Consider the following 21446-nt stretch of genomic DNA (forward strand, 5'->3'; position numbering starts at 1 on the left):
GCATTCAATAATTATTTTAAAATGCATGAAGGCTTTTGATATTAAAAACCACAATAAAAAAAAATCAATACTTATTTTGAAACTTGAAATATAACATGGATTATAAACACAGTATTCATGGCAGCCACTTAACAGAGGTCTTCTTGGGACTGCTACCTTAAAGCACTGCCTCAGCCCTAAGGAGAGAGCATGAAACATCTTCAGGAATAAACACAATTCTTCTAGGTGTAGCAGTAAGGTCAGCTACCAGGACTGGACTCAACAAAACACTCTATTGAGGCCATTTTTCAGGGTACTGCAACAGGAATCATTGTAATGCACATTTAATACTTGCTAGGTGGGACTGGAAATTAACTCCACAGTGCATTCTCTCCACAAGGTAACCTATCCAAGACTTGAGTGTCTTGCAAGATGGTGCAACATCCTGCATAGAAACCACTTCAAGACTGCTTCTAAAACAGCAGGCTCTTGTCCAAAAAAGTGCCAGAGTACAAAGCTTTCTGCCGGATTTTTAGCTTGATTTGTAACACAAGAAAGGGTGACACTTGGGAAAATGAGGACTTAATGACAAACGTTTGAAAGCATCCTTTCATTTTAATTCATCTGAAATAACCTTCTCCTAGGTCTTGGTCCCATCCTAGAACAGAAAATCAATGGTCCTTCCCATTAGACAAATCTCTCTCACTTACTCTCCTCTACTTCAGCTGAAACAATGCCGTAAGCAGGCATTGTTACAGCCTTGGACCCTGCCTGACAAACTAAAATAAGCCAAACTGGCAAGATGTTGAGCACCTTCAGCTGCCACCGAGTCAACAGGCTCGAGAACACTGAGTAGCTGACAGGATCAGACCCCTTGCAAGGTCTCCAGAGAAGCAACTGTGTTGGGTGTTTATCTGAATTTTTTTTTGTGGTAGGAATTACCCTGAGGACAACAGCTGATTCCATGCAGTCCAGAAAAAAAATGATCAGGTAGCAACAACTTTCCATTCAAGCCCCTAAATTTACATTCTGGTTTGGAAGCAGTCTCTGTAGCCTGGATCCATTTCCAGTTACCACCAGCCTGACTCATACTCAAGCCAATGAACTAGAAGAGAGAGAGAGACTGTGATACACAACAAGCTAGTCAGTCCCCTCTTGAATTATGCAGCTGAACTGCTTGAAATAGCTGGATGAAGGCTCATGCAAGAATTGCTGCCCCTTGGATGATCTGCCATGAGCCCAGGATTTATGGGCACACAAGACTTCTAAAACATGATCAACTCTGAGGATTTTTTTGCAGCGAGGCCTATATTTCCTTCAGTATCAGGGTGTCACAGAAGCTTAGATAAAGAAAAAAAAGCTACAGGGGGAGATGAAAAGGCAAAGAGATTAAAATATCTTGGGGATCAGCACTTACCTGTGTCTAGTGCACTTGAACCAGTTCAGTATGTCAGTACATCTTGTATAGTAGATCTGATCAAAAGGATGAGCGTAAGATTCCTGTACTGTTACAGCATAGCTAGGAATAGGCAAGGAAAGAAAGAGGAAAAGCCTGTTTGTTACAGCATATAAAGCTTTTATTTCCTTGACTTGCTCCCACACCTAACTTCAGCCTAAGACGCAACAACAATCAGTTTGGTGGGGACTCTGGCCATATCCAGAGCTAAGGAAGCCTTTTCATCTACTTTTTCCCCAGGACAGAATCAGAGTCTGAAGCCAGATACTTCCTGGAGCTCCTCCAAGGGTATGGTTCTGCTCCCAACTTGAGCCTACAAGGCACGGTTTAGCTGCACGTGGGGCATAAATTTAAAAATCTATTTCTCTAGGTTAAGAACAAATATGAATGACGAGTTTTAAAAGCCGAGGCAGGGAACTGGTAAACTGCAATATAGGGGAAAATGGCTTAGTCTAGAAAATGTACAAAACCTCCATGTTCTTAGATCATATCAGAGGCTTCCTACAAGGACTGTTAATATTTGCTTGCATTCCAAAATGCTAATGAGAGCACATATTAACTTAATGCTGCTGAGTTTCGCCAGCATGATGGGATCCTCACACTTCATTTTATGATGAAGGAGCATCATTACTTCAACTAATATTGGGAGCACCAATCAAAGAAGGGAAAATTTATGAAAGGTCTCAAGGGTGTTTATTTTTATACTTCATGAATTTAATCCTTTCTAATTTGTAGCAGAAACAACATAGGAAGTAATTGAAGATCATAAAATCACGAGTAAAGTGGTAACTGGGTTTGAGACTATTTGAGATTTGGGCAGACTGCGGCAATACCTTTTACAGAACTGAAGACTTTGCTCTGTACAGAAATGGAAGAAACTGGTTAAAAATTAAGATACGGGCAAGACCTTTTCATATACTAACTTCTCAGTGCAACAAGTACTACTTTATAGAGGGCTGTAATTTTCAAGAGAGCCTAAATGACTTGATTTGTTCTCCAGTGGCTGTCAATTGGGGGTACGCGTACCCCTAGGGGTACTTAAAGAGATCACAGGGTGTACGCAGAACAAATGAGAAAAAATTACTGTTTTATAGAGATGCACTGATACATCGGTCCCATATTGGATCGGCACTGATATAAAGTAAAATTGACTGCATCAGCAATTGGCTTTTTTGGCTGACATGGCCAATAATATGGCCGATAAGTGTCCTGTGCACGCACACAGCCACAGCACAGCATGCAGGCAGCCAGGAGCACAGCTTGGCAGCTTGGAGAACAGTCGGGTCCAGCTGGTAAGTCTGTTGTGAGGGAAGGGGCATGGGTAGGGGGTCATATAGAGGTCCCAGTGGTGAGGGAAGGAGCAGGGCTGGGCCTGGGGCTGGGGCTGCACAGCTGGGGCGGGGCATGGGACAGAGCTGTGGCTCATCCCGGGGGTGCAGGGAGGTGGGCAGCTCCCACCATGGCGCGCGCCCCGGGAAGTCATGGGGGACGTGTGCTCCCAGATCTACATGCAGGGCAAGGGCGGTCTGCCACTGCGGGCTGGGGCTGGAGTGGCGCCAAGCTCTTCTCAGTGGGGGCTGGGCCAGGCTGCGCTCGGAGAAGGTAGTAGCAGCGCTGGGAGGGAGGGTTATGAGCTGCCCTGGCCCCAGCCCACAGTGGCAGGCCGCCCCGCCCACCCCCCCCAGTGCCCCCGAAATGAGCTGCTCACAGCTCCGTCCCATGCTCCGCTTTGCCCCGCCCAAGCAGCACCTGCCTCAGCCCCAGCTCCCCTCCCTCCCTCACCGCTGGGCCCTCGGATCTGCACCCCTCCCACACACACACCCCCTTCCCTCTCTCCTGTTAATGGTAACATTAAAAACCAGAAAAAAAATAGAAAGGGGCACACGAGCTGAAACTCTGAAACAGAAGGGGTGCACTTGTTAAAAAAGGTTGAAAACCCTTGACTGAGATGCATCATCATAGGTGTATGTACCAGACAAATACAGATCTGAGGGGCTTGCAAGCTCCATATAAATCCCTTTGCACTGAACACAACCAGGCTGAATTTGTTCATTGCAGGACCAGGACTTAGGAATGAGATCCTGCATGGGATCCCATTCTAGCCAATGGCATTGCTGATGTGCTTAAGGTCCTGCAGCATCGTGCCATTAAAAATATTTGTCTGGAGGGCCTCAGTGGAAGGCCTCCACCAAGGTCAGCCAACAGGGCTATTAACACATTCATCTCCCTGTCACGCTCTGCAATTCTCTGGGCAACCGGGCTTCCAAAAGAGAGTCGCGTATGCTTTTTGTAGAGCACCTTGCAGGAGGTGGGGGGGCCGTGTTTAACTGACATTGATGCCAAATCGTAAAATATTTACGTGGCTCATTATTAATGTAAAACAATAGCATTCAAAAATCTTGATTATTATTTTATGATCCTGTTAGTTACCCAGCCCCTTACCCTAACTTAATCTTTTCCCTTTGATTTATTAACATCTAACTAACAAAGTCGTCTTGGTCAGTACAACCAATCAATTTTGGTATTTAATTTTTGTTTATCCTTGATTGGGTCATGAGGTTGCTGACTTTCCCCAGACAAAGATCAATATTTTACTCCTGTGCTCTGCATGCACCTCACCTTGCCATGCGACTGCAAAATACCATTCCTGCATGCTTCTTTTTACATCTGCATTTGACCTATAAGCCAAGTAATGCTCTAATTAGTGTGTCCAAAATCAAAGCATAATGAGCTTCATAACGCTGCTCAGCTCTGTATCCATGTTTACTCTTCTGAAAGGATTTACGGTGGTGGACACATGAGCTACATTTACTCCTGTGCTGGGATAACCCACAGAACCTGAGGAGGAAACTCAAGGAGTTCAAACTGAAGGAACTCAAGGAGTTCACACCAGTGTTATTATGGATGGTCCTTACATGGACCCCTGAACTTATGTGGCCCCCATGGGCACAGTGGCTGAACTACTCAGAAGAACCCACTTGCACAGGTGAAATTTTCAGAGCAGGCCTATCACTGTACTGGGGACTATGGGAGGGACTGACTATGAGGAACATTTGAGCAGCTTGCCCAGGGACAGGGCAGGACTATGAGGAAAATTATCCTTTCTGTTTCATGAGCAGGGCCTCTAGCCCATCAGGCTTCTTCATCCAGGGGTCTATCTGCACGTTCCAACTTCCTTTCACAGGCAGAACTTTCACCGATGCCAATGGGCATCTGGCAGATTAAACCACCGAGCTTTGGATACCCAATACAGTCCTGCATGTTGCTCCATCAGTACTCAAGGGCAGGTCTCTAACTGACCATTTCATTCAGCTTCCTGACTGAAAAACATGAAGGAGCAAGACAGAAGTTGTCCATCCAACCCTGGCTTCCTCCAGAATGCGCTGAGACACTCCCTCTAGCAGGGCCTGTGAAAAGGCATCTCAGAGCAGGGATAGGTGGTAGGGTACTATATTCACGAAACAAGGCCCTCAGGTGTAGCCCTAGAATGGATCCTTTTGGCGCTCTTGTATGCCATCCGCCACACAGCTTGTGGGGATGCTGACAGAACTTGACCCACAGCAATTATAATTTTGCCTTTAAAGTATACAAGTAAGAACCAGCTGTTAAACAAAAATGACACTGTGTATACACTACCTTTCCCAATGACTGCAAACGTTGGGGTCATCTGGATTTAAGGACAGAGTAGTTTTCAGTAGGAAAGACAGGGTAAGCACTTTTAGACTCCACCACAAGAGTATGCACACCACCATTCTTGTTTCTAGATAAAGAGAACAAAACAGCATGTATAAAGAGAGCACTTGCATATTTCCAACCGTACACCTGATCTTCAGCCCAGCATCAGACTGACTCTTGTTGCAGTCACAATCTTGGTAGTGCAAAGAAACTGCAAAGCAAATGTATAAGGGGCAATTATTTATTACTATAATGTGGGTGAAGTGATAATGAGCAGTACCATTTATCATGACATCTTGATAAACCTGGCAAGTAGTTTACGCCTTACATGTTTTATCTTTGAGATTTGAATACCGACTCTTCTACTATGTAGCACAATCTATTTGCTAAAAAGGTCTTTTAAAGAAGCTATTTAAAAAAAACAACCCTCTAATTTACAGATTACTGGAAAGTTTTCCAAAGACTTCACCCTCTAGTCAGATTTATTGCTGTAAATGTGTAGAATAAATTATTATATCACTTTACAGAATTCTTAGAATAATATAATGCAAAATGAAATAATATATTACTCACACATGAACATGCGCAAATCTCAACAAAACCTTGAGTGTGGCAGCCCCTCTCTGGTACCTGCAGACAGGCAATTGGTTAAATGCGGAAATATCAAAGGAAACAATTCAGAGCCATGCCCTAAAGGGACTCAAAGGCTTCCACATAGATTTTAGTCTAGTTGAGCTTAAATTTGAGGGCAAAGCTACCCAAGACACCAATAGTTCCAATGATTCTTCCTAGGAGCATTTTTGATACTGAAGATCATTTTTAAGCTGCCTTCACTGACAAAATAAATAACTGAGCCATTAAAATAATCTATTCTCCTATCAACCCATGGGCAAAACCCATTCCCATTAATTTTAATGGTGTTTACATGTGTCAATAGAGCAGGCTACATCTCAGAGACATATGCTTATTACATGACTGAAGGGAAATCAATTCACTTTTCAACTCTTATAAAGGGGAGTCCATTTAGAGTGACAGAGGTCAGCTTATTGCACCATATTATAAAGAATGCAGATGAAGAAATAAAAAAAAGTGATGTTGAATCTCTGAAGTAAACAAGTGTGAACTTATTGAGTTTGGTTTCCTCATCTAATACCTGTTAGAAGAACAAGATGTTAAGTCTATAAATAGTTTACACACAAATAACTATATTAAAAGAACATTACATCCGCAATATTAAGCACTCACCAAGTTAAGAAATGCCAGGGAAAAGGTTGCCAATGGCAACCTCTCTTGGGCCCCTTTTGGCATATGCATTATGATAGACATTCGTTAAGGACAACACACAGTCTTCCACAGGCCTTCTGTCCATTCAGTGCCCAGCCCACCCCCCAGACCTGCTCTGGGGATGAATCAGGAATCTATTGATTCTAGCACCCCACCCTCATTTAATGAAGGAATGAAGTAAGTGGAGAAAGAGACTGGGGATCAGAGAAGACAAAGGACAGCCTCGTGGTTAGGAAAGGTGAATGCTGCCCTGAAGAACCCAGTTCTACCTAAACCTCTGCCAAGGGGTCCTATGCACCACTGGACAAGCTGCTCAAACCACACTCGTCACAAGTGTCTACTCTTCATTTTACTGAGACTTAGTGTTTTCAGGTCCAATTTGCAGAAGGGCTGAGCACTGACTTGCAGCTGCAACTGATGTCATGGAACCCGCACTTCGCACTCATGAAACAATGTGCAGCGCTAATCACTGGAAGAAAGAAAGGAAATCCGGGTGCACCCCAAATAACTGAACACTTCACTTCTGTCTCAGTTTGCCATCTGGCAAATGGTGCTGAGAAAATAAGGGGAGTAATGCTTGTGAACCACTCGGATGCTGCAGTGATAAACACCACAGAGAAGCCAATATGGAAACGAGTAAAAGCAAAATTGGAATAATGCAAAGTAAAAGAGGAGGGTGGGCAAGGAGGAAGCCAAGTATTGGATAGTAGCATTGGGCAGTATTGGGCATTCTGTGCACAGAACCAGGTCACACGTAGGAGACGCGAGAGGACACAACACACCGCGCTGCTTAGTGGGGATGTCTCATGTGCAGTCTGGTTAGTGCTAGGAGATACCTGAACATGCTCAGGGAGGGCAGAATCCCCAGAGATTTTGGTCTCTGAGAATGTGCAAACTGCGGTTTTTCAACAGCTTTAACCTGGCCAGATTTTGGCAGATTTTCATAAGAAGAGCGATAGACATGGATACAACACAAATGCCCCTTCCGCACCAAATTTCAAGTACCTATTCCAAAGCAATGGGGCACAAGAGCTTTCCAAAGTAAAAGGTCACCAGAATTTCTTTTAATTTAGAAGAGCAGTGAGTTTTTTCCTTCTTCTTGTTAGCCTTGTTCTCAGACATGCCTGAGCCACTGCAGCAGAAATGTGTGAAGAATTCAGTCAAGGCAGACACCTGACCTGGAGAATTTCGGCCCCTAATGGATGGAAGTGATGGCCAACGAAAATCATGGTCTTCTAATAGGAAGTGGTCATGACAAAGGAGGATGAGTCTGACCCTTTTCAGACGGGAAGGGGAACACTCCTCTTTGGGACTCCTCAAAGAAGCAGCTTTACTCGGTCTTCCTGTCCCGAGAGGACCCCCTGCAGGCAGCCCTGGCACACCTTCACAAGGGGCAAGCCTCTGGCTTTGACGCCCTGCCTCTTCTCAGTCCCCGACTTCTCCAGTGATCGATAGCCCCCCGCCTCTGGGAGCTCCTTTTCAGTAAGCTCCTGGGAAGAAAGGAGGGTGTTTCTTTCTTTACAACAGGGTTATTGGATTGCTGATGTCCCAAGCATTAAGCAAATGCTGCTTCAAAACGGTCTTTATTGTGCCTCTCCAGTTCCCTCTGTCCTCGCTCGGACTTTAGTCTGCCCACCCTGGGACCCTTCCTTTTCCCTATCTACCTTGAGACCTTCTCTTTGTTTTGCCTGGTACTTTGTCCCCTCCAGCTGTCTCAGAACTTCACTCCTTCTCCCCGAGCTCGGTCAGCCATACTTGCTACACAGAGTTATAAAACTACAGTCTTAGGCTGGGGACAACAGTCACCCAGTATAATGAAACATTAAGTCATGGGGAACCAATCAGGGGATAGCTTCTGGGCCCACCTGCCAGGCCCAGACAGCCATCTACCCCTGGGGTAAAACAAGCATATTGATGCCCTATATAGACAATTATTTACGGGCATTATTTATAGTAAAGCCTGCCCATGCTGAGTCTCCCAAAGTGCTCCCCACAGGACCACAGGCTAGAATCCAGCTCATCTAGCCTCCTCTGTCACGGAAGTGTAGAGCAAGCTTAATCACAGGCGGACTCTGCGCCCTGCTCATGACAGATCTGTATAAAGGTCTATAAATACAAATTGAATAGACTATTTGATGGCACTAGGACAACTGGGGTTAATGGGCAGTTCCCAATGACAAGCACCCCTTGGGCTACTCCTGGAAGTAGTCCTCAGTGAGACAAGTCTGGGGAGAAGAGGGGGGAATTGGAAGTAGGACATGGCCACAGAGAATTGAATGCATTTTCTTCATGAGTCAACTGTCTATATCCATACAGGATTTATAAAAGCCTTTGCAAAGCTCCTTTCACATCCTGCTCACACACTTTAACATCGAGGCCAGAATGATGTTACTATCACAGAATCATAGGGCTGGAAGGGACCTCCAGAAGTCATTTAGCCCAACTGCATCCCTATCAAAACCATCCTATACAAATCCTTGTCTAACCTCTTAGCAAAACTACATGGTCAACACTGACACAACCACAAGGCATAACACCCCAACCTGTCACAAGAAAGCAAGGGGACCACAGCAGCCAACAGCCTGCTGCTGCAAAGTTTGTTAAAATAAGCTTGAGATTCCAGGAAAAGGCCACATCCCCTCCTGCAGAGGAAGACAAAGATCCATCCAGATACCAATCTGACCATTGGGTACAATTCCTTCCTGACTTCAAATATGGCAACCGGTGTGATCCCGAGTGGAGGGGCAAGACCCTCTAGCCAGGAACCTTCAGGTTTAAGTCTCAGCAGAAGCATTGGCACACCACAGCCAAAATCCCCAGCCTTGGCTACAGCCAACACGCAATGCTTCTAAGCAAGGCTTAAAAAAATCAAAAACAAGCCCTTGGACAGTCAAGACTTAGGAAACAGCTTCATCTCGATGGAAACGTGGGGGCTAATGTTATGTAAATACTACATCATATGAATCAGTTGGTTAATGAAACAAAGTTTTTGTTCAGTAAAATAATAACATTATATTTTCCATTTCAGGGATTAAACAGAAGTGCGTCCCTAAATAATACAGCATCCCAATCAATACAGTTCCATAAATTAACCTTAGTCCTTGAGAAGAGGATTGCCCTAGCAACAGAACTGATCTGCATGCCACTGTCTGGAAAACGTGTACTCTCTGTATACTACTTCACCCCAGGAACTAGCCAAAGGAACATGAAGGAGTCACTCTGATGGCTGAGTGTATGCACACACACTAAAATGAGCAGGACAGGGATGGTAAGGAAAGCAGATCTGTTATTACAGTCTGAGCTAAAGTCCACTGAAGTCAGTGGAAATGCATTCAAATAGCCACATCTCTCATTACCTCTCTCTCTCATATATATATCGCAATAAATATATAGTGAAATATTTATATTATTTCTATTATAAGGTATGCACTGTTTCTACATGGAAGGAACACCAAGGTTCTCATCTGCAAGGGCTTTCAAGGCAAAGGCCCTTTTCCTGCTGGTGTCCAAAAACTTGTGGGGAGCCTCATGTTTCTTTCTGAATTGTAATATTTAACTCTTATTAAATGGCATGCACATAGTGACAGGTGTGAACTACAAAGTGGTAGGTATCAAAAACATCAGCACAGTTCTTTAACAAGCATATCTATTATAATGGACCTTATACTGATCAACTACCATTTAGAAAAATCCTGAACAACAGAAGACAGGCTCCAGTGATCACTGCTTTTATGGGCTGCAATCTACCCCATGTTGATTTCCTTCAGCTTTGAGACAAAGTCATATTGCATAAATGGTCCTAAAGAAGGAATTACTTCCAACCAAATGAGACGGTCAAAGGAAGTACAAAGCAAAGCTGCTGGAACAATCTGTAAGGGTTTAGGGGGGGGGGGGGGGGGGGGGGGGGGGGGGGGGGGGGAGGTAGGGAGGTGTCTGTTGTCTTTAAATCAAAGCACAATTTAGTGCCTGGAAGGGGTGGGGGTGGGGGGGGGGGGGGGGGGTAGGGAGGTGTCTGTTGTCTTTAAATCAAAGCACAATTTAGTGCCTGGTTTGCTAAATTCTCAAAAGCATTAAAAATCTAGATTTCTCACTAATCAGACAACAGTACAATCACTAATTTACCTAGAGCCACCCTGCACTTAATCCAACAACTATCATAATGCTCAGACCTTAATTCATTAGATGATAAAGTGCTAAAGTTTTTGAAATTCAAAAAAAAAACCCACCTAGAGTTACCTTATAAGGCATAAGCCCATTTAAAACACAGAGTTTTTTTACACCACCTTTCAAAAAGATTAAACACCCTCTTCCTGAACTTTTAATTTTAATACTTTTGTTTGTTTATAAATGAACCATGCTGTGCACAGAATTTCCCAACCTCTTAAGTCAGATCATATATCAGAAATACCCAACTTTCCAAATACAGCAGAACCTCATTTATCTGAAGTGCCTCTTATCCCAATTCAAATGAAATATTTTACCTTGATGACAGTTAATGGAAAAGACCTCGTACTAAATTCAAGGAGTTTATATTACAAGATTCAGAAAAAACTCTAAAGCATATATATTTTAAAGTATTACCAACAAAAAAAAAAAAAGACTTAGCCAGAGACTTCCAATTCTTTTAACTAGCAATTTCTTGTTCCATGTTAACATATAATCCATTTTGTGTTGCTTTTAATTCAATGAGTACACTGCTTATGGGGGGCACAAGGCCATCTTCTAAAGCAGTGTTTCTCAACCTGCGGGATGCAAGAATATATGAAAGGGTTGCAAACAAAGGGTTGAAACAGTCACAGAAGAACGTGGAAAAACATGAATGTCACTTGGGAGTATTGTAGGGCCACATGCTGATATTGCTGTTAATGTTTTCCTGTTGATATGGATTTCTGTCATTAAAATTAAGACTTGTGAGCTGCTTTAACTTGTAGTGTGTAATAAGTATTTAGGGGCCAAAATACTCGTGTGTTTTCTACTTAAACTATTTGCTGAGTTGGGACTGGCCATTGACGTTTACAAATGGGTCCTGGTACAAAAAGAAGTTGAGAACCACTGTTCTAAGGGACACATCCCTGCATCATTACTAAAACCAGAACCAAACAATATGAATACCTCCAAAGCCCACTGTCAGTCTCTGAAACCTGGATAATCTTTGAGCTTAATAAAGCAGCACATGATTCATAGATGCTTTGTACAGTCCCTTGACAGACTCAGCCTTCCAGTTCATCCAGTCCTGACCATCTGCTCCAGGCCAGTATGTCTGATAACTCTGCCACTATCTAGCAGTCACTGGGATAGGGGAAGGCTGTTGTCTAAGGATACAAGCAGCTGTCTTAGGATGCAAGCCATATCCCATCAGACTTAGTACCTTATCTACCAAAGCCTTCAAAGTGCCTGAAGGAAGAAATGTATAGAACTATAACCCCCTTCCCCCCACCCCACATTTTTTCTTTTTAAATTATTCATTTGGGTCCGAGGTAAGCACTTCATTCTACCCAAAAGAAAAAATGTCACATGTTTGAGATGTTTTGCTTTTAAACGAAGCAAGTTCGAATACTTTCCAAAGACAATATAATTTCAAAACAAAGTTAAAACACTTTGTTTCAAAGGATGTAAATCCCAAACACTTGGACTGTACTTAAAACACAAAACCAAAACCCTAAGTCCCTATTCACTGAATTCACAAACAGTCTCAGTCGCACTAAGACTGACTCTTTCAGTAATATTCATCCAAGCATTTTTTCTGGTTGCAGTAGCATGTCTAGAGCCATGGGCTGTGTTGGAGGCACATGAACCGCAGGGGGCACTGTGCTTTCAGTGCAAAGAAGGACCCCTGTTCTGGTGTGCAGCTCTCCCCTGGTAAGGGCGAGAGCCTTGGCCTGACCCTCCCTCCTTGCTTGGAAGGATGCAGGAAGGAGTCCCTGCATCTCCTGAACCAAAGGACCGGCATGGAAGTGGGGACTACATTAGAAGCAAAGGGGGGGGGTTGCATGCCCAAGCAAAATGTCTGCTACAAGCAAGCGTCTTTTTGTGATGTCTTTTATTGGACCAACTGAATAGTTGGGAAAGATGTTAGACAAGATTTTGGGCACCAAGTGCCCTTCATGGAAAAGAAGCCTGTACAGCCTAACCTAAGTAACAGATAAGCAATAAGCACCTCTCCCAACTATACAGTTAGCCCAATAAACAAATATTATCAAAAAACCCTTGCTTCTTCCATATTTCCCGGATCATCACGGCTACAACAATACTCCAGCCTTACTACGAAGTCTGCCCCTTGGAAATTAGCCCTCCTGAGAAAACTACCTATTCTTAACTGATAAAGCTGTGAGCCGTGAAATGGATGGTGGTAGAAATGAGACCATTTCCCCAGGCACCACACAGCAGTTCACTTCCACCCATTACTGAAAACACAACAGTTGACTGCTAATAACCATCAATACAAATGTTTCGAATGCCCTAAACCCACAACTAAGGATGTCCATCATCTTTACCAGGGAGAATGATGAACGCTGCAGACTAATGTCAAAGGCTCCCATTTGTGTGGTTGAAAATCTTTTCCCCAAAGGCTCCACCCCACAAAATTGGCCAGAGGGGCCTTCATGAATGATTGAGACAGCCAATCAGACAAGCCGCCTGACATAAATGGGCTCTGAGTGGCAGCTAAAATGGCTCCCACAAAGCACGCTGGGAGCTGAAGGACCTCCACCACACCTGCCCAGAAGATCTGCAGATCCCTTCTGAACACCTGGCTGCAAGGAGACGCTCTGCCCTTGAGATTAAAGTACAAGCTATACAAAGCTTTCTGTTGTCTCTTTGGCACATTATGTTGCCTTTGGACGTAGGCAGTTTCTGTTATTCTGTGGCTTAGTGCATCTTGACCTAGGCAGAGTTTGATTGTTTCTTTGTCTTGTACTTAAAACTGGTATTGAGTACAACAATTGAAAGCTCTCTCCAGAGAATGGACTATTCTTGTCCAAACAATTTGTGACTTCAGTGCCATCACCTGAAGTCTAATATCAAGTCCAGGAGAGTCTCAGAGGATAGGGGCCCTGATGATCCAAACTCTTCATCCTGTAACTTCTCAGCACGTCACTCTGTTAGTTATAACTGATTTAGCTGCATATCTGTTATACATCAAGCCGTTTTCACATACTCAGGTTCCTTTTAGAATTAATTTCATTACCTCAGCTATAGTATTGACACAGGACTATTCATCCTGCGGCCTGAAATCTGCTCCACTAGTTTCATCACAACGGAATGGAAATGCATTCTCACTGTTAACCCACTAATCTTAGCTATAGAAAAACCACTAAGTGGCAAGTCATTGATTTATTTGTCTGTGGATTCATTTTGCAAAATGCTTTGTTGGTGAAACTGAGCTCGAGTTTGCAGAGAAATTGAAAGATGCAGATAATCATTTAAACTGAATGAAGTGTCACAAGAACACAGATAAAACAGGATTCCCCACCCCCACACCCTGCTCGCCTCTCTCCATTTGCACAGGAGGAGCCGAAAGCAAAAAACAAGCTGCAGGATCGGGACCTAAATGCAGATGCAAAAGAAATCCAACAAATCCCTCCTGGGTGGAAACCAAAGTGGGAAGAACATCTCCCTAAACTTCCCAAAGGGGACAGGCACACACAGCTTCCACCAACTTTAGCAGCACGGTGGGTAGACGATACATCAAAATCACAAGTTGCTAGTGGAAATGGTTTTATGGCTGAAAAATGCAATTTCTAAGAAAAAATTATGCAAATCATGTTGAGGTTGATGAATCAAAACTGTGCATTTTATTTGGTTTTGTTCTTCATTTTCCATGTGAGCATGGGTGGGGGCAGGGGGGATTGAGCTTCCAGCTTGTCACATGTTGCCCTGTACAGGACACCTAACCTTCTCCCCTCCCTACCCCATCCTGAACAACTAGGAAAATTCAAACCCAAATGACAGTAGGTTCAACTGTCAAAATGATTGTGATATTTCTTTTTGTCATTTGACACAAAACATTTTGCTCAGATGCTTTCAACAGGAAACATCTTTAGAATCTTTGACAGATGAGCAAATTCCAAAAACAGCAATTCTGGGGTTTTGGAGGGCTTTTTTTTAACTCAAAAATTCCATTTTTGGCAAGTGTTTGATGCTTTTGTAAACAATCTCATGGCCTAAATGTAGACTAAATGACTTAAGCCAATTTTTCAACATGGACTTTCACTGATTTCATCCAATACATTTAACAGGAGACATTTCTCCCTACTAAAAAGTCCTATGGAAATGCTGAAGGAACTGTGTTGGCTGTCTTACCTCAATGCGTTGAAGACTCCTGCTGGGTCCTGTTTACAGGCTATCAGTGCATTAACAATGCACACAACATTGATGGGGAGGCACGAGCAGGGATCTTCAGAAGCTCTTTGGGCACTGTAAGTAGTCAATAGGTACAAAAATAGGTCAATTAAGTGTTTTGAGGGAACAGAAGTGAATTTTAATAGAAATACATATGCATGCATCATAACAGGAAAAAATCAATATGCATCAGTTTTAAAAGGGACTGTGGTGTATGTATTCTTAAACGCACGAGTGGTTTTGAAAGATGCAATAGAACAGTCCATTCTAATTAAGCTGGATGACAAACGAGATGAGTTTCATGGAAGCATGTAGAAAAAATGATGAGTCTTTGTTGGGTATACCATTTTAATCACCAAGAAGCAACAAGAATCCAACATTCAGGACACTGCCTCTCCTATCTGAGGCTTTCATCATAATTTAGGCAAGGGATCACTTCAATGCACATTCCATTTGGCTCTACATCAGACTTTGATACAAAAGCTTAGCTTAGCCATGGTCTTCACAACTGATTATTGTTACCGTCACAGGGCACTGAATGCTCAGATCCCTTAAGCATTAACTAAGACAGTTACTAACATGAAACCCGGGTTATAGTATAGTACTGAGCACTCCCTCTGAAAGTTAAGGTGCTACAAGTTGTCTTGAGTTGGCTACCCAAAAATAAGTGAACTCAAAAGCACAAGTCACTTCTAAACATGTTTGCCATGACAGACAATACTAGTCTCACGATTACTTTTTATTCCAGTGGAAAGCGCTTCTTCAAGCTTTTCCCAGAAGTGTCTGTTACTCAGCATAAAAGTACTGACAACTGGAAAGCAAACCCAATTCTCATTGTTCCTGCATGGAGAAATACAAATGATAAAAATCACCACCACAAACACTGGTTTGTACATTGGATTTCTGGAGTCTTCCTTCATGAATTATCTCAGGTGTTACCAGGAACACACAGAACATCAGGCAAGGAACGGTTTCTGTTAATAATGGATGATGTTTCAGTTAACGAGGCTCCTTGGAGCCGCTGGAGTTCCTTGCCATCTCAGTTCTGGTACTGAGGGTAAGATCGGGTCTATAACCTTTTCCTTGCTATAACAGGAATGCTGGGGAAACTAGGATTGTGCAGTAGCCAAGGTCTCCAAGCTAACCAGTCACGAAGCAAGCACGGCACACCATAGAAAAATAAAAGGAAGATGTGAGCAGTGTGAAGACAGCTCCAAAGGTGAAGAAGAGTCTTAGGGGGGAAGTCTGAGGCTAAAAAAAGCACAGCAGACTACACACAACTCGAAGGAAGTGAGAGGAATCACCATGTAGCAGGGGCCGGCAACTGCAAGAGAGACAACATACCCCTGCAGGACCTTGCAACAACCTGACTAAATGGGTGTAGACAAGAAGCAGCCCAGGAGAGGCTGAAAAGAATGAAGTTCACTGGAGAAAAATTACAATCTCAGGGCCCTGGACTGGGACCCCATGGAGTGTGATGGCCCAAGTCCCCCACCTCCAGCCTCTCAGACCCACAAACCTGTGAAGATGATGTTCTGGGTTTCAACAAGGTTAATAGATAAGAGAGTTTTATTCTTCACCTGCCTGGCAGGACGATACTGAACTGTAAATGATACTGACCCTGACCCACCCACCAAGAGCCTTTGACAAGGACTATGTGCGACTGACCCACAACAAGGGCCACAGAGAGTTCAGGCTTAATTTGCACTACAAGGATCGTGCTCTCAATCTCAATTCATCTCCTCATTCCTGTCAGTCACACCGGGGTCATCCACATGCCCCAGGATTGCGTTAACTTGGGTGTTTCTGCCTATAATTTCAAGAGGGAAGTTCAGCAATTGGGATGGGAATGGCTGTGGTATAGGATAATGCCCCTCTTCTCTGCAAATGCTGCCAACCGCACTCCTGCATCCAGAGCTCCTCCTGGAGTGGATCCAGATCCAGCTCAGCACTACTGTAAAGAGGCTCTGGAGTAATCATGAATGGGACCTGTAGTGCCAGGGAGAATGGGGAGCCAAGATAGTGTCCCACAACTGTAAGTAAACGTGTATCCCTGCAAGTACACATCCCCATGTGTACAATCACCCAGTCCCTCCTGAGAGAGCAGCTGGCCACGATATCCAGCCCTGGAATCCTTTTCCCCTTAATATACGAGAACAAGGCTGAAAACATGTTTACCCCAAATGTATCCTAGCCAGAGAGATGGTGTCAACAAATTCAAAGCCAGAAACTTAAATGAGCCTCTCTACCCACTCTATGAGAAGTAAGGCCTGTATCCCACCTGCTCAGCCAATGTATGGCAGGAGCTAAAGTGAATGCTAGGAACGAAACATAAATTAAACAGTGACTGTGTGCTATTTAATAGGATTCATGTTGAGCAGGGAATGAAGAGAAAAAAAAAAAAAGGGAGATTTAGGTTTGCTGGTTTACTGGAAAATTGTGAGGAAAACTTCATGCAGCGGAGGGAAGCAGATCTTGATTCTCTTGCTTCAACTGATCAATCCCCACTTCAGCAAGACTACCCCTCATTAACTACTCAAATTAAGAGTACCATATTTGATTGGATTGGATGATCAAAATCAAAAGAACCAATACATTTCCAAATTTTTATTTTTAAACTGGAGGATGGGAGCCTTCAGACGGCCTAAGGAGGGTGAGTCTGGCTCTATTACCGAGTGCCCTGCTGTTGTCATAGACTAATATATATTATTTTTATTTTTTTGACTGATGCTGGCTCAGTTTTTCAACATTGGCAAGGGGTCTGGGAAGCCCATTTCTAATGGGAACTGAATGCTCAGATCCCTTAAGCAGCTTTGAACTTTTCAGTTGTAAAATATATCGGCATCAATCACTTTAAATGGTTACTGAGAATAGTAGATGGGACATGTTTTGGAGAAGTCTAAAAGCCTGATTCAGCACTCAGCAGCATTCTTGCAAGCCAAGCTTCCACGGAAGCCATCAGAAGCTTGGCTGGATTGAGGGCTGCGGGAGCAGGCCTGTAGCATAAAATGAACAACAATTTAAATTTTCCTTGATCTGCTGATGATGTTTTGTAGAAGTGAAGGGTTTTTTACACTGAAGCCTTCAAGGAGGGGAGAGAGATCAGAGTGCCATACAAAGGCCATCATCAGTTTCCTTTGTTCAAAGATCTCTCGGGAAGGAGAGCAAATGGAATCTAAGTCACAAGCTCTGCACAGGGCTCTGAAACATGTTTTTAGAGAGAAGGATGTCCACTAACCTAGGGCTCCGGAGACCTGGGTTCAAGTCACTGCTCTGCCCCAGACTCCCTGTGTGATACCTGCTTCAATTCCCTACCTGGAAAGAAGAGCAGTAGCCCACCTCAGGGGAGCTGGGAAGATGACCGCATTAAAGAGACTGTGAAGAGTTCAGATACTGCAGCATAAGGTGTGAATACCTAGAGTGGATAAATAAGGAAAACTGAACTCTATGTCAATATTTTAGGAAACTGAGACATAATTTTGGATCAAAGTTTTCTCTTCTTAAATAATCGAGGCATTACAGTCAACAGACAGTCCAGAATAGGATATAATGCAAACATTATATCAATAGCACATAAAAATATCGCTGAAACAGTGCCAAAGTCCAGATAATTGTTGGTTCTTGCTCAGATAAGTCAATTAACAAAATATATATCAGCCCCTGACTGCTTGCTGGCAATTCCATACTTAAAAATCAACTTCTAGCACAAAATTAGAAGCTAGGACTTTCAATACCTGGCCCGTGAAGTCACTGTCCCCAAATCAAGTCTACTCTATTCCTTCTAGGCACAGAGCAGTGGCAGTAGAAGACCTGATGTCCTTTCCCAAGCATTGCCCATTATATTAGGCAGGGAATAGATGCCCAGTGCTTTGACAATAACTCTGCCAAAGTGAAATCAGGGTGCACAAACCAGGCATCCAGAGGTGTCTTCACAGGCTAAGGCCTCTTGCTGACTATAACAGCCAAGCCTATTCAGTGTCCCCTCAGGGGGCTCAACACACCCATGTCATAAGGAGAGGGGAAAGATGGGAGCCAGCACCTCTGGAGTCAGCCCTGTCTACGTTGTACCCTGTCTGGAGGAGCAAGGTGTGGACTCCTCCAGTCATCTGCATGGGTGCCACAGCTCTTGCAGAGTGGAGCTAAACAGGTGCTCCTGCTTCGAGCTGCAGAGAGGGGTTGCAGACATACATTACACCAAAGCAGGGAAAGCACCTGGGTCCCCAGCATGGTCTTATGTCCCTTTCAGCATGGGAGTCGCATGCTATATATCAGGGGTGCTCAAACCCTGGCCCATGGGCCAGACCTGGCCTGTAGGGCTGTGTCATCTGGCCTGCAGGCCTACCTACAGGTCCAGAAATTTGGCAAGGGGAGAACAGTGGCACCGCTCCCCTGCTGCCAAATCCCCAGAGCCATAGGAAAGCACAGGTGCTGCACACTGGATGGGATGCCCAATCCCAGTATGCAGGGCTGGGCAAAGGCAACACTGGGGCCCAGAGGCCAATCCTCATGTGAGGGGCCAGGAGAGGGCAGCGCCAGGCCATCAAGACCCAAACTTAGTATGCACAGCAGGGAGTGGGTTATGCCAGGCCCCAATCCAGCCCTGTGCCACTCATCTGGCCCACAGGGCCAAAAGGCTGAGCACCACAGCTACATATCTTCATGAAGACCTCAGCATGAAGAACAGGTAGAGCTGAAACACTGCACTAATACACCCACCAGGGGACCCAGGGCACTTGTGGAGCATCTGTCAATATGTGCATGCTGCCAGGTGCTGTTCTGGGTTCAGCTCATGCAGTCAGACCTGAGCTGGATTGCCAAACTCGGGCAGGCAGGCAGGCAGGGAGCGCCACACAGACTAACCAGAATCAATTATTCACTCAGCTCCTGGGCCATTCTGAGCTAGCACCGCCTTGGTTACACTGCTACCAGTTCCCAAGGCAATTAGCATTGCTTAAAGCTAGCTCATGTAGGTCTATGCCAGGTGCAGTCATAACACTGACTGCAGTGCAGACAAACCCTGGGACTAGCCCTTCATCACATGGCTTGATAAATCTCCATTTGCTGTCCACATTTACTTTTGCAGGCATTTACTAGAAGCTCCTTTCTGCTCTCATCAGTCCATGAATAACCAGCTATACCCAAGGTTCAAACTGGATTTGTAATGAGCATCTCTAATAAAAGGCTGTCCAAGGATCCCCACATTTTAGTGCAACAGTTGTTTTGACCCCCAATAACCCTTTTATCTACATCACCTCCTAAGGCAGTGGTGCCCAACCTTCTTTGCTACGCGAAACAAATGAGCAGTACCAGATCGGTCCATGTGCTGGATCTGGTCCATGGACCTAATTTTGTGCATAGAGCAGGCATGGCCAGGGCCCAATCCTGGTCCATGGCAACAGCCTGCCTGGGGCATAATCCCAGTGCATAAGGTCTGATGCAGCTGTGCAGGCTGGGGCGCATCCAGCCACATGAAGGCTTGGAAATTTGGCGATGGGGGAGTGGTAGCACTGTTCCCCTACCACCAAATGTCTGGACCCATGGGGAGCCCCACAGGCCGGAGAACGTGGCTCTATGGACCAAAGGGTGAGCAGCCGTGCCCTAAGGGAACAGAAAACTCAAAGCCACAGCTAATGACAGAGGGTGATCTTTCCTTTCTCTCACTACCTCTCTGGGCTGCTTCCTACCTTTCCTGCTTGGCAGTCCCTCTCCCCACAGCTCTTTCCACACCTCAGCCTGCATCTCTGAAGCTGCTCCACCTGTTGTGTCCATTCTGCCCAGACAGCAGGGTTTTATAGCAGCTAGGTCCACCTGGCTTCCTGGTCACAGCTGTGGGAGGTAGTTATGCATGCATTAGTCCTTTCTGGGCTGCTGTTGTGCGGGGTCTACATGCCCATCACACCTATACCAGCCATTTCTACTCCATTCTATCACACCTATACCAGCCACTTCTACTCGTAGTGAACATGGCCATTAAACAAGAGCGAGCAGAACAGATCTGATTCTCAGTCCAGCCTCACTCAAACGCAGTGTCTGCCCTTGGCCTTGACATGCACTGCAAGTGAAAATAATGTCTCAGGTGTGAATTTTCAAGTGTCCCACAACAGCCCAACTCTAGGCCAGCCAAAGCCCTTCAGAATATCTCCCTGCCCACCCTGGCAGATTATGCATGTCCTGAGGGTTCTTGCAGGCCTGGATCAGGTGCAGCCGTTACAGCTGCCCTTCATACCAGAGACCCCTGGCTGATCCAGACAGGGATAAGACAGGGACAAATACTGTGCAACAATTGACAGAGGAACTTTATCTTGCACTTAACACTACAAAGATTCATCTCTCATAGAAAGCCAAGGAAAGTCAGCTTGTATAGCAAAAGCAAATACATGAATCTTAACTACTCAAAATGTGCACTGCATTCACTGTACTGGCATGTTTAGTAAAAGGGTAGAGTATCCACTAGCATGCACACTTACACTAGCATAAGGGTGCTTTATACTAGTATGGCTATTCCCATATGGATAAAGCAACCAACTTTCAAGGCAGGCAATCCAGGGCAGTCCCAGAGGCTCCACAGCAGTCCAGAACTGGAAGCGGCTTGCTCCACTCCTGGTTCTGGTTATGGCAGCCACCACAGTGCACTGCCAAAGAAAGGCTCATCAGCTCTGTCCCAGGGCAGAAGTACTTGGCTCAGACACTGCTGCAGGGAAGCAGCGCTGTT

General features: G+C 44.6%; 1 protein-coding gene across 1 annotated transcript in view; it reads right to left on the reverse strand.

Moving 5' to 3' along the window:
* LOC112549665 (multiple epidermal growth factor-like domains protein 11) overlaps positions 1-21446 on the reverse strand; it is a 148510-nt gene that overhangs the window by 25276 nt on the left and 101788 nt on the right. The window contains exons 3-5 of the mRNA XM_025199554.1: positions 14696-14809; positions 5072-5195; positions 1397-1498 (exon numbers count right to left, since the gene is read on the reverse strand). Of these exons, the coding sequence (XP_025055339.1) occupies positions 1397-1498; positions 5072-5187 (218 nt within the window). The 5' untranslated portion in view covers positions 5188-5195; positions 14696-14809. The remainder of the gene's footprint in view (positions 1-1396; positions 1499-5071; positions 5196-14695; positions 14810-21446) is intronic.

The sequence above is a fragment of the Alligator sinensis genome, unplaced genomic scaffold (assembly GCF_000455745.1).
Source record: "Alligator sinensis unplaced genomic scaffold, ASM45574v1 scaffold210_2, whole genome shotgun sequence".
NCBI classification, from domain to species: domain Eukaryota; kingdom Metazoa; phylum Chordata; order Crocodylia; family Alligatoridae; genus Alligator; species Alligator sinensis.